At 41.4% G+C, this 13,726-nt stretch overlaps 1 protein-coding gene across 3 annotated transcripts in view; it reads left to right on the top strand.

Annotated features, from left to right (window-relative positions):
• OXCT1 (3-oxoacid CoA-transferase 1) overlaps positions 1–13,726 on the top strand; it is a gene marked incomplete at its 3' end in the record, with an annotated part of 125,471 nt that overhangs the window by 13,855 nt on the left and 97,890 nt on the right. For all 3 annotated transcript variants that reach the window (XM_080803960.1, XM_080803959.1, XM_080803961.1), the window contains exons 4-6: positions 3,992–4,127; positions 7,030–7,179; positions 11,365–11,471. In XM_080803960.1, the coding sequence (XP_080660086.1) occupies positions 3,992–4,127; positions 7,030–7,179; positions 11,365–11,471 (393 nt within the window). The remainder of the gene's footprint in view (positions 1–3,991; positions 4,128–7,029; positions 7,180–11,364; positions 11,472–13,726) is intronic.

A 13,726-nucleotide genomic window follows, 5' to 3' on the forward strand; every position in this document is an offset into this window, starting at 1 on the left:
AGTCAGCCATCCCAGCACAGGGCAAGCTAGAGACTGACGAATGGATCTGGAAGGGCAAATAGGAAACATCCAGCATAAGAACTTCACGATTTTCATTTTGAGCCAGTGAGGAAAGGGGAAGTGAAATAAAGCAAAAAATTCATTCAATGAATGTTCCACAAATGTTTATGTAGTGACTTCTTTGTGTCGTATAGGCTTGCAGGTGCTTGGGGGCACAAGAGTGAACAAAACAGACCAAGTTCCCTGCCTTCTTGGACCTTACGTGCCAGTGTAAGGAGAGGCAGGCAATAAACAGTAAACATAACAACTGAATTTTCCAGTATGTTGGGTTATAGTCTAGGGACAAAAAAGAAAAAGAGCAAGAGAGGGGAACTGGGAATGTGAAAATGGACAGGCAGTTTTCAGTATAAAATCGGGCACTCAGGGAGGGACTCATTGAGGTGATGGTTGACCGGAGACTTGAAAGAAATGAGGGGTGAGCCTTGCATTACCTGGGGGAAGAGTTTTGGAGACAGGGAAAGGCCAGCGCAAAGGCCCTGGCAGTATGCCTGGTGTGTTTGCGGAACAGTGAGGAGGTCAGCAGAAGAAAAGTGAGCAAAAGGGAGATGGGAGGAGTGAGGTCTGAGATGTCAAGGGCATCTCATCTTATGGGGCCTTGCAGGCCACTCTAGAGACCTCGGCTTTTACGTGAACAGATGAATGCCAGGGTGGCATTATGGGCAGAGTAGTGATGTGATCTGACATTTTGTTTTATTCTTACGGTTTTGGACGCCATTTTGTGAGCGGATTGCAGGGGGCAAGAATAGAACAGGGCAGGTTGCCATCTTTAGGCAGGAGATAGGCAGGAATCTCAGATTCCGGACAGATTCTGAAGGTAGAGTCAGGATTTTCCCGTATCGGTGATGTAGACTTAGAGAGAAGTGACAGATCCACGGCCATTACTTTTGTACTAAAGATCTGCAGGGATGGGGCAGGCAGGCTGCAGGTGTAGCTGAATTTAGGAGAATGAAATTGTTAACCTGAAGAACTGAAGGCCCAGCTAGGTATCAATTAGGAGTAGGTAAAAAACAGACAAAAAAACGGCATTGTGTGTGAGTGTGAACTAATTTTCCAGGAGAGACAGAGAATCTGTGGTGATGTGGAGCCCTCTAGTGGCCCAGCATATTATTAATCTCCAGGGAATTCTCTCCGTATCTCCAAAGCACACTCTTGAAAATAGTTGCGTGGGTTGTAGTTTTCTGTTGAAACAAGTAAGAATAAATCATGCAGCTATTCCTTTTATACTCACAGTGAGGGGGAAATGTTATCAGATTCAGTATTGGAAGGCTAGAACTATAAACTAGTTTAGCAAATGGTTGACAGTTACCTGGACGACTTTGAGGTTGTCAGTGTGCCCAGACCTCCTGGTCTAGGTTAGAGGCTTGGAAGTGATACATCCTGGGAAGCAGGAGTCAGTTGAGCTGGGACGGGCACTTACGGGCTTGAGGAGTGTGAGGACGGAGAAGAAAGTGAAGGTGGGAGGCAAGGAGGTTGTTAGGAGAAATGTCAGTGGTTTGTCACAAAAGGTACCGTACTTATCTCTCCTTAGGTCAAACACTAGGGACCGTAGACTAATTTCTCAGCAGTCCATTCTCCCACACTGTTCCATTGCCAAAGCCAGAATTCTGGACTGGGTCTGTATTTATGTCAGGATGGGCAACAAACCTATGATTTATTCCCCCCAAATATCCCTTGATTTGTCCCCGTCTACTTATTTGGATTATATCAAGCCTCTTAACTGTTCTCCCGGCCTTTTATCACTGAACCTCTCCAATTGTATACCCTGTTATTTTCTACTTAAAATTATTCATAGGGTCTCCCATTTCTGTCAGGATGAAATCCTGGTTTCATGGTGTGGCTCATGTGACAGGTGACAAGCTGGCCTGCCTTCTACCTCTCTTGCTCCCTTTTGCTTTCATCCATACTGCAGTCACACTCAACACGGAGCCTGTCCTACCACTGTGCACCTTTGCAAAGCTGCCCACCTGCCTTTTTGGATCATTGCTTCCACACCTCTACTCTGCTCTCAAAGTCTGTTTTCTTCAAGTCTGTTCAAATGTTATTTTCCATAAGCCTTTTCTGGACCTCTTCGTCCTCTGTTGTGCGACTTCAGTGTTCTCATAGCCCTCGATGCAGACCTCTTAGCACATCTCTCCCTCTGTCGTAATTATAGTTTTACATGTTTATCCCTTGATATCTCAGAGCCCCCCATGGCCTAAGACCTGAGATACTAGCCCTGGGGGAGGGTGCGGGGGGACGGGCAGTAAGTAAGAACTTAGTAAAGGACTGTGGGATGAGTGAACCATGTATGTGACCGAGACTCCAGAGAGGAGAGGCCGTCAGAGCACTCTGGGAATTAGGAGGGAGAGATTATAAAAGAAGGCTTCTATTTCTGGGAGGTGTTCTGGGAGGCTTTATCAGTATATTTCTGTCTTCTAAAAAAACCTTATCATAGTATGATGTAAGTAACACAGGAAACTAATAATATCACAGGTGTGAAGTTTGAAGGATATTTACAGGCTGCAGACCCATGTAACCAGCCCCCAGATTCTTTCAGTGGAACATGACCAGTACCCAGAAAGCCCCCCCTCACACTCTTTCGAGTCATTGTTCTTTTTACCACTGAACTTGAGCATTATCCTCACTTCTGATCGTATCCATTAGTCTTGTGTGTCTTTGAACTTCATATAGAAGGAATAGTTCAGTAAGTACTCTCCTGTGGTTCTTTTGCTCACATTTTCCCTGTGAGAGCCTTCCATTGTTGCAGGGGTTGTAGCTGATTCCTTCTCACTGCTCAGTTTGTCTGCTCTGCTGTGGAGTAGTACTGGGGAGGTTCCATGTTTGACCACCGTGGTTAGTGCGACCGAGTATCCTTGCCTCCTGGGGAGCATACTTATGCATTCCTGTTGGATGTAGACCGAGGAGGAGAGTTGCTGACGTGGTGTGTCCATATGTTCAGCATCTATAGATATTGCTATTAATGTTTCAGAAGTGGTTGGGTCAGTTGACATTCTTTTCTTCATATGTGAGAGTTCTGGGTATTCCACGTTCTTGCCAACATTTGGTATTTACTTTTTTTTTTTTTTTAAAGATTTATTTATCTGTGTGTGTGTGAGAGAGAGGGCACACAAACAGGGGGAGCAGCAGGCAGAGGGAGAAGCAGACCCCCGCTCAGCAGGAAGCCCAACATGAGCCGAAATCAACAGTCAGATGGTAACCAACTGAGCTGCCTAGGTGCCCCTGTTTTTCTCCCTTTTATTTTTTTATTATTATTATTTTAAATATTTATTTATTGGACAAAGAGAGAGAGCGATCACAAGTATGCAGAGAGGCAGGCAGAGAGAGAAAGGAAGGGAAGCAGGCTCCCTGCTGAGCAGAGAGCCTGATGCGGGGCTCGATCCCAGGACTGTGAAATCATGACCTGAACCAAAGGCAGAGGCCCAACCCACTGAGCCACCCAGGCGCCCCTCCTTCTCCCTTTTAAATATGAGAATGCATGTTCACTTTTTAGGACAGAATGAATTTCTCTGTTTGGAGCCAGCGCAGGTTAAGAGAATGGCATTGCCTTTGCATTTACGTACGCCTTCAGAGCATAGGGCAGGATCCAGTCTGCTCTTCTTCTACCCTGTTATCACTTGGAGGCAGTGGAAAGAGTGAAAAGGTGTAGGGCAGACTTGTAGGAATACTGACTACATTACTTACTACCCAAGATATCTGTTGGCGGAAATCCCTGAAAGGTCTTGAGCTTTAATTTCCTCAGCTGTAAAATAAGAAAAGAATAGCCACCTTGCAAGGCTCTTTGGGTGGTAGGAGACTATAAGAGAACATGGGCTCCCTGCCCAGCAGAGAGGATTCCTTTGAATGAATAATATTTCATGTTTTCGGAAGTCAGGGATATTAGTGTTCTATCCGATGTTCCTTTGATTGCAAGTTGCTTGCATTTTTCCTCTAGGGTTGACAACTTTGGGCTGGGCCTTTTGCTTCGATCCAAGCAGATAAAACGCATGGTCTCTTCGTACGTGGGAGAAAATGCAGAATTTGAACGACAGTACTTAAGTGGTGAATTAGAAGTAGAGCTGACACCTCAGGTAAGAAAATTTCTGTGCTCCTCTTTTATAATAATAACTTAGTTCAAAACTTCCCTATTTCCCTCCAGGAATTTTCTTTTGCAAGAAAGGTAAGGCAGAGAGGATGTGATTTTTCCAGGCCAAGGAAATTTGTTTGTAGGTCACACCTACGGATTGCTAGAAGCCCAGTAGCCTCTGTTGCTGTGCCCCGAACAAGGGAGGTATTTCTAGTGAACTATATCTAGGCTACAGGGTAAATTTTTAACTTTGGCACTGTGGTGTGCATTGTTCTTGCTGAAATGCTTGGGGGTTGTCCCAAGAGTCTGTTCCTGTGAATCATACAATTAGAAATGTGTGAGGAATATGTTCTTGCTGAGACATCAGGAAAGTGAAGTCCTTGGAGGGTGAAACTGGCCATGTCATGGAATATGCTGGAATCAGAGCCCAGGTCTCCAGGGAATTGATGTTCCTTACCAAGCAAGCAATTACTACAGTTAAATCCAGCAAATTTCCGTTCATTTCAGAAACTGTGTCTTAACTGGCTAAAGAGTTTGTCATAAAGGAAACTTTTTGAAACCATTTGAGTAAAACTAACCATTTGGGTAGAACATAGAGGAAACTTTTTTAAGCCATTTGGGTCTACAGGTTATCTGCATTGGTCTTCTTAATTTGACATCATCTGCCTTCATCTCTGAAATTGAACCCACCACTCTGCTTTATTTTTGTCAACAGAGTTATTATTACCACCGACTTCACTAAATCGGTGATGTGAGATAGCAACATTTAAAAAATCAATGATGGGCTCCAGTATACGCTTGTCCAGAAAGAGCACACAGCAGAGAACTTTTCTACCTGAGGCTTCACAGCATTATCCACATCACAGCTGATCATCCTGCGGTGCTGGCTGTTGTGCTTGTTGTAAGCCTTGCACTGTGCCTGGTCTTTATCCGGTTCTTATTGAAAGTTTCTTGAAAATAATGAAAGGTATCCTGTCTTAGTCTGCTTGCAAGGCTATTAAAAAAATACCACAAAATCGGTGGCTTGGACAAGAGGAAGTGATTTCTTATTGTTCTGGCAACTGGGAAGTACAAGGTCAAGTACAAGCTGATGTGATTCTTGGTAGAGAGGAGGCGGGGGAGGGAGAGAGCAAGAGCAAGTAAGGACTCTGGGGTCTCTTACTGTAAGGACACTAATCTACTGGATCACGGCCCTACCTTAGGACCTCATTTAGCCTCAGTGACTTCCATAAAAACCCTGACTCCAAATACAGTCATGTTGGGGGTAAGGGCTTCACCACGTGAATATGATGGGGACACAGTTCAGTCCATTGCATATACTTTTCCTCTTCACATTATAGATTGAGATACCTTTCCCGTGGGTTGTGGAGACCTTGAAAATAACCTGTCAGTTACTTCTGTTATCTTTTGTATTATTCCTTCTTTTGTCAGAGGGCGTATACATGGGAATTCCTTAGTATTTCTTTTATGTTCCTTCTTTAAACTGAAAGAGATCAGTGTCTCTCTCCCCAGCTTAGTGGCAGATAAATAAACATTGGCTCTGGCAACGTGTTTTGTAGCCTGTAAGCCAGAGAAGTGTTGATGAAGTGGTAGGGATTAGGACTCCTTTAGGGTTTGGATGTAGGGGGTTGGTTGTACCTGCAGAGAACCTGTCTGTAGAAATTGTCCACTTTTAGGTCCTTGCCCATGTAGATAGAGAGCAGGAATAAAGTATTTAGGGAGGGTAGACATAAAAAATATTTTATAGTAGGGAGTGTTGTTATGGTTGATTTGATGATTTAATCTGTGAATGTTATTAACTTAAAATACAGTACAAAACGGAGTTATCTCTATTAGATAGAATAGAGAAACTGTTAACTGGAAGACTGTCAGTTATGCCTCAGATCCTGCCTACCCCAGATTATCCCACCTACTTCAGACACTCCATATCTTACGTCCCAACTTTCAGTCCCTTCTTTGAGTTTAGTACTTAAAGGACCCAGTTAAAGTAGAAAATTGTTTTCAGGTTGAGATAATTTCAACATCATATTAAGACCTAAACCAGTTCTTACTACTGATTGACCAGTTATGTAGTATGAATATGACATAGCTAGACTGTAACAATGGGTTTCAGGGTTAGGGTGGGTGATTGGAGATATTTAGGGCCAGAGTTATTCCTATGGGAGAACTGGGTTGGAAAGTAGTTCGGGGTAGGGGGAGCTAGGGAAATCAGGTCTGAACTGCTGGTACCTAGGAAGGGAATAAAGATGATCAAAAGAAGATCCAAAGAAACTTTGCATACAGTTATTTCTGCTCTGAGATAAAATTTGAAGTATTCTTAGCTTTTAAAAACCAAATTACCTATATGTTGTACTCTTTGCCTAACTTTTGATTTTTCCTTAGATAATGTAGTAGATAAAATGCTTATAAGAATATTTTAGAATAAACTCTTAAGTAAATGAATATATTATTATTATCTAATAATGGCATTGTTATGCATCATAAGCTTCAGGCTATACCCGCATAGGGCACACAGTAAAACACAAAATTTACATACATGTTTTTAAATATATATAGTGATACATATCAGATTTGAAAATTGATTTTAAAATATTACAAATAAACTGATAGAGAATATGATGTCAAGAGAGCAGTGGGAGACCAGAAAGCTGAGAGCACAATGATACAAAGAAGCAGTTGCATTTGAATGTGGATTAAGAATTGAGAGATTGTTGTCTGGAGGGACAATACTTGTTTTCAGTTAATCCAGCATACAGTGGTAGCGAAATACACCGATAATACAGTGCTAGGTACTATTTAGAAAGATAAACCTCTAGAGAGAGGAACCGTGCCTATAAATGTTTCTGTACCACACACAGAAGTGTGCTTGATGAACCTCTTATGCTGTGTTGATTGCTCACTTGTAGGGCACGCTTGCAGAGCGGATTCGTGCAGGTGGGGCTGGAGTTCCCGCATTTTACACCAGCACCGGGTACGGGACCCTGGTGCAACAAGGAGGGGCACCGATCAAATACAACAAAGATGGCAGCATTGCCATTGCCAGTAAGCCGAGAGAGGTAAGATGTGGCCCTTCACCCAGGTGACACTGGAATACCTCATTTTTTAGCTTAGGATTCCAGGTGGACTCTGTGGGTGGATAAGATAAAATCTGCTGTGTGTGAGAAGAGACACTGTTCTCCATTTATGTGTCTTTGCCACATAAAATTTCTAGCTAAAGCTGAGCATCTGCCAATAATTAAAAAATCACATAGAGAAACCAGAATAAGTAAATGAGAAGAAAAGAAACTATGTATGTGTGAGTCAAGATTAGTTTTGTGGTGGGTTTTAACAAATGCAGGAGCATTTATAACTTCTGATCATGTTCATGTGGAAAAGAGAGTAGGTATATGATATATATTGTATTAAACTTTTCATTCTCAAGCCCCTTCTAGATGTGGGTGAAAGAGGAAAAAAAAAGCCAAGGATATCACAGGTTTGTTTGTCTACTGTTCTGAAAAGGAGGGAACCGTTGTAATTACATAGTAAAATAGAGCATTCATCCTGTCTCCTTTATCCTTCGTTTTGTATACTGGACATACTTGAGCTGACTGAATAATTTAGTTTTATTTAAAGTGCTGGATGGGATGGAGTGCCTTTATACTGGGTAACTTCACTCACATATTAGAAAAGAATATGACTCGACATACAGGTATTTGAGATACTCAGATTTGAGCCAGTTGTAATAATTACACAGGCCAGTATTCCATTGCTGTATTTTTAGTTCCTCTCCCTTCCCCCAGCCATGTGGTTCAAGAGCATTAGTTCAGGCTGCAGAAATGCTGAGCTTAGCTCTAAGGAAATGACAGCTTAGTAAATCAAGGGATCTCTTACCACTTGCTTTTTGTGTTTTTTATTTTTTTTATTTTTTATTTATTTATTTATTTATTTTTGCTTATAGTGATGTTAGTTCTGATCCTCCATGTTTTGAGAAAAGATAAAAGGTCATTGAACGTGCCCCTTGCTGTTCAGTGTTTGTCTCTAGCAGCGTCCTCCATCTGGAGCTTTGCCTTTCTGCTTAAAATGACCTATATCGACTCAAAGCTTTGATTAACATTTTTTTATATTCTATCTTGTTTTTTTCTTTACTGCCTAATTAGGTTTAAAAAGTTTTCGACAAAATAAGACAGGAGCCTAATTTTTAAGATGGATCTTAGTAATTAGATAATGATGCCCAAAACAAGTAGGTTAATACTTCAAGAGTTTGCTAGAAGTTAGAGCATTAACTTGCCCTGGGAAAACCTAGGATAGACTGGAGTCTGTCCTAAAGGCCTGGGTTCATTTTTGCCTGGAGTCAGGTGCACAAATTACTTTTGTCTGAATTACCTAGGAATGTGACAAACAATTTCTTGAAATGATTCTTGTTGGCTCTTTATGTCCCCTACTTATGGTAGGAAGAGGAGGTGAGTAAATTTCTTAATTCAGTGGTATTTGCCAGGCACTGGCCCAAGTATGGTAGAAAAGGGGATGATCTAGACCAAGTCCCCCACTAATGGAGGAACTTACAAGGACTGAATTATAAACACATAATGTCAATAATGAAAGTGCTGTGAAGAAAAATCGAGTAGGGTGTAAGGGCAGAGAGAAGGGTCACTGGCCAGGGAAGGTGTTCCAGATTGGGTCACGGGAAACCTCTCTGAGGAAGTGACAGTTGGTAGACATGACAATAAAACAGGAGAATGAGTGGGCAAGGATTATTGGGTTGTGCTCTGGTCAGAAGGAAGAGGAAGGACATGGTCCTTACGCAGGCTAGCCCTGTTTGTGGAAGAGCAGGGCAGTGAGACTGGAACAGAATAAACGAGGCAGAGAACAGTATGATGGGAAGCTGAAGGGAGGTGTGAACCCGATCACATGAGTTTGGGTTTTACTGAGTGGTGAGAGGACAGCAGAGAGTTCAGAGGTGGGAGGGTGATGTGATCTGAGTTACATTTTGGAAGGATCACTGTGGCTGCCTGGTAGAGAGTTTTTTGGTATTCTAAGAACAGAAGCAGTGAGCAAGTGAGGTGGTTAACAGCAGAGCTTGTGGGGAGGTGGTTGGAATCAGGACATGTGTTGATAGCAGAGCTAGCAGGATTTACCAGTGGATTGCCTGCGGCGTGTGAGGAACGACTAGAATTGCATACTGCTTACTGAGATGGGCAAAGTACGGGGGTAATCAAAGAGCCTTGTCATGAACTGTGTGCATTTGAGACATCCTTTAGGCTCCAGAGGAAGTTAGTTGCTCAGTCGTCTCCAGCTTGGGGAGGGTTTAGACCTGGGATAGGAGCCTTCGGAGTCTTCAGCATGTGGTATTTAAATCTGTGGGGCTAGCTGAGTGCCTAGGGCTGGAGTACAGATAGTAAATACCTCTTTTGCATTTAAAGGGTGGGGAGAGGAAAAGGAGCAGTGAAGAATGGGAAAGTGTCTAGTAAAGTGCAGAGAAAACCGAGGGGAGTTTGGTAACTTGAAAGACAAGGGCAGTTTTACAAAGGAGGGAGTGATTAGTTAACAGAACAGGGCTTTGAGATTGGGTTTAGAAACATGGAGGCCATTGGTGACCTTAAAGAATGATCCTTCTGGAAGAGAGGATTTTTCTGGAAAGGTGGAAATTTGATTGGAGTGGATTCAAGAAAGGGGTGAAAAAGAGAAAGTGGTAACCGGGAAACACACAGCTCTTTCCAGTGAGTGTAATAGCTAGTATGGCAAAACCTATCTCTTCCCTGTTTTACAATTTTAGAATGGCTAGCATCAGCAGCTGCTGGTTTGTAGACCCATCAGGAAATTGTATAATTGGAATAGGGGGGAAAAAAGTCGATTTTTTCACATTGCCTTGGACTAGCATATATTTAGATCTGTATGTAATTTTCTAGATCTGTATGCAACATAACTCCTCTGTCATCCTTGGTGTTTTCGGTAATGACTTTGAAATGCATGAAACTCTTTAAAAAGTAGTGTATTGATGTGCAGTTTATGAATATCTTTAATATGATTTGTCTAAGTTTCACATTAGTGAGATCTTCCTTCTTCAGGAATCCCCTGGATTCATTAATAGTCTCTAGCAGGAACGTGGGATAAGGTCTTTAAGGAAGCTGTTCTTTAAGAAAGGATTTCTGCTTTAAACCATGGTTAAAGAAAAGTAAATAGCGCGAACTTTGTCCCGCAGCTTTCTGTAATATGCGTGCGCTTTGTCCACTAGAGGGTGGTGTCGGAACGAGAATGGAGTTCTGCCTTCCTGTGTGGGATGGAGCAGGGGCGCAGACGTTCTTCACTCTCTTCTTTGTTTCAATTCCCAGAGCTAAGTGCCCAGGCAGAAAAAAGGAACATAATGCCACGACCTAGTTTTACTTCATGCTTCTTCTCCCCTCTCCCCACTCCATCTGTAGTAGAGTTGAAAGACAATACACTTACAAAAACCAATACCATTCCATTAGACCAGTGATGACGGAGACGAGGTATAACAGAAGAACACAGAATACTCATAGTAACATCAAAAACCATGAAGTACCTATGAATAAGCCTAAAAAACATACACAAAGCTTTTTTGGGGGGGAAATTAAAAGCAATTCGAAGAGGTAAAAGAAGACTTTAGAAAATGTAGGCATATATTATGCTCCCAGGTGGAAAGCTATGGCATATCAGTTCTCCCGTTTCATCTGCAAATTCCAGGAATTCCAATTAAAATTTCAATGGACAGTTATAAATAGGAGAGATGAATGGATTTTTATAACTTTTATGTGCAAAATACATTGCCCATTTTACTCAGCTTATATAGTTTTGTCCCTCCTACCCCAGGGAAGGGAAAGATGGGCTATTTTCTATATTATATATACTTTATATGTAGTAATATATATATGAATGATAACAATAAAAATATGTAAATGATGTATAATATATAAATATATAAAATATAAATAATATCAAATAAAAAATATATAAATAGTAACAAATAATAAAAAGAGTGCTAACATACAGCCTACGCCTTAAGTATAGAGAACTTTCAGTTCCTCAGGTTTACCAAGCTCTCTTGCTGCTGAGTCCACACACGTTGTTCTCTCAGTTCCCCCTCCACCACTTTGACTAAATCCTAGTTGCCTACCACTACTCACCCTTCAGGTCTCTGTTTAGATTGTTCTGTCTTGGAGAAACCTTCCCTGACCAGGCTTGTATCCCTGTTCTCTGCTTCTGTCAGAGCACACACCTGACAATGCCCTCTTTGTCTCCTGCAGGTGAGAGAGTTTAACGGTCAGCATTTCATTTTGGAGGAAGCAATTACAGGAGATTTTGCTTTGGTGAAAGCGTGGAAGGCAGACCAAGCAGGAAATGTGATTTTCAGGTAGTATGATGGTTTATTTTTTTTTTTTTAAATACTAACATCCTTAAGAAATTAAAAGTAGAGCTTCCCTATGACCCTGCAATTGCACTACTGGGTATTTACCCCAAAGATACAGATGTAGTGAAAAGAAGGGCCATCTTTACCCCAATGTTTATAGCAGCAATGGCCACAGTCGCCAAACTGTGGGAAAAACCAAGATGCCCTTCAACGGACGAATGGATAGGAAGATGTGGTCAATATACACTATGGAGTATTATGCCTCCATCAGAAAGGGTGAATACCCAACTTTTGTAGCAACATGGACGAGACTCGAAGAGATTATGCTGAGTGAAGTCAAGCAGAGAGAGTCAGTTATCATATGGTTTCACTTATTTGTGGAGCATAACAAATAACATGGAGGACATGGGGAGATGGAGAGGAGAAGGGAGTTGAGGGAAATTGGAAGGGGAGGTAAACCATGAGAGACTATGGGCTCTGAAAAATAACCTGAGGGTTTTGAAGGGGTGGGGGTGGGAGGTTGGGGGAGCCAGGTGGTGGGTATTAAGGAGGGCACGTATTGCATGGAGCACTGGGTGTGGTGCAGAAACAATGAATTCTGTTACGCTGAAAAGAAATTTAAAAAATTAACAAAATGCATGTCAGGAACTTTACATTTCCTAAATTATGATTAGAAAACAGTTATCTTGATGTGTTTGCTATTTAAAAATTCATGTGAAAAGTAGCTTACAATCAAGCGCACAGGTCAGTGTGTGCATGATGTGGTGTACTTGGGGGAGTCTGTTCTGATTGGATGGTGCCCACATTGCACTGCTTGGTAGCTATTTTGAATCAATTTACCCTTGTGTATAGTCACATACAAACTATTTTTTTCCATGTGTATTTTAGTTGCCAGGACAAGTTACAGTGTTGAGACATACTTAGCAAATGTGAGAAAAAACACACAATTGTATTTAATTTTTTATATTGTTATTAATATGCATTACCTAAAATGTCTAAATTTTTTTTATATTCTGGAAAGATCTTGCTAATAACCATTTAGGTCTGTTCTTTTCCAGTCCTGTTGGTGTCTACTAGGAAATACTTAAGTAGGTTTTATCTGAAAAGTTGATTAATCTTGATAGTGCTAAACTTTCATTCTGTTACTTGGATAGCCACAGATATTAAGCCATAGGCTTAATAGATTTCAAAGTCTTTTGATTACCCTGAGCATACTAAATACCAAGTATTTAGTGTGTTGGATTTATACATTATATGGTTGTTTTGAAAATTGTAACATCTTTGAATATACATGTACAAGTCTTGAAGACTTTGCCTATTAGCTTACAGAAGTAGTTTTCTTTCTTATAATATGGTCATTTACTGTTAGTAATAATTTTTATCTTTACTGAATCCACCTCTGGTGAGATCACAGTTAAATTCTCAGTGACTATCCTCATGTTTTTGTTCATTTCTGAAGCTCTTATATGATATTAATGCTATATTTGATTTTTTTTAATTCAACCAGGTTTTGATTACAGCTGATCTTGGCAGTTACACATTTTGCATCATGCCTGCCTTACTTGACACCTTGGTGTAATGTTTGCAAAGTTTAGTTGCATTTTATTTTTTTAAAAAATATTTTATTTATTTATTTGACAGAACGAGAGATCATAAGTAGGCAGAGAGGCAGGCAGAGGGAGAGGGGGAAGGAGGCTCCCCACTGAGCAGAGAGCCCAGTGCTGGGCTAAATCCCAGGACCCTGAGACCATGACCTGAGCCGAAGGCAGAGGCTTAACCCACTGAGCCACCCAGGTGCCCTAGTTCAGTTGCATTTTAAAATGATGAATGAAATTGTATAGAAGTAAATGGAAATGAATTATTTAAACTGCTTGCATGAGTTTATCATGTGTTTGGTTGCCTGGCTCTGTTATCTGAAGACGGCATTGACTTAGCCTGTGGTTACTGATAGGAGATGAGACTGCTCATCAGCAATGGTCAAGTGACTCAGATTCTTAAGATTCTGACTTCTAGGATGACCTTCACTATTAATGGGAGAATTCGTAAAAGGTCTGTCTAGGCCATTGTTTGGGCAGCCCTGCACACCTTTGCCTCTGGCCACACTGCCAGAGCTTTTGATGCTGGACCTGCTGGATGAACCCAATTTAGCAACCTGTGACAGTACCCAAGGACTTCTCTCTCAGGGACACACCTGTCTTTATATTTATCCTTGAATCTAAGTGAGATAAACATTGGTGGCCTAAAAACACCGTAAAAGA

Source organism: Martes martes (genome assembly GCF_963455335.1).
Source record: "Martes martes genome assembly, chromosome: 5".
NCBI lineage: Eukaryota > Metazoa > Chordata > Mammalia > Carnivora > Mustelidae > Martes > Martes martes.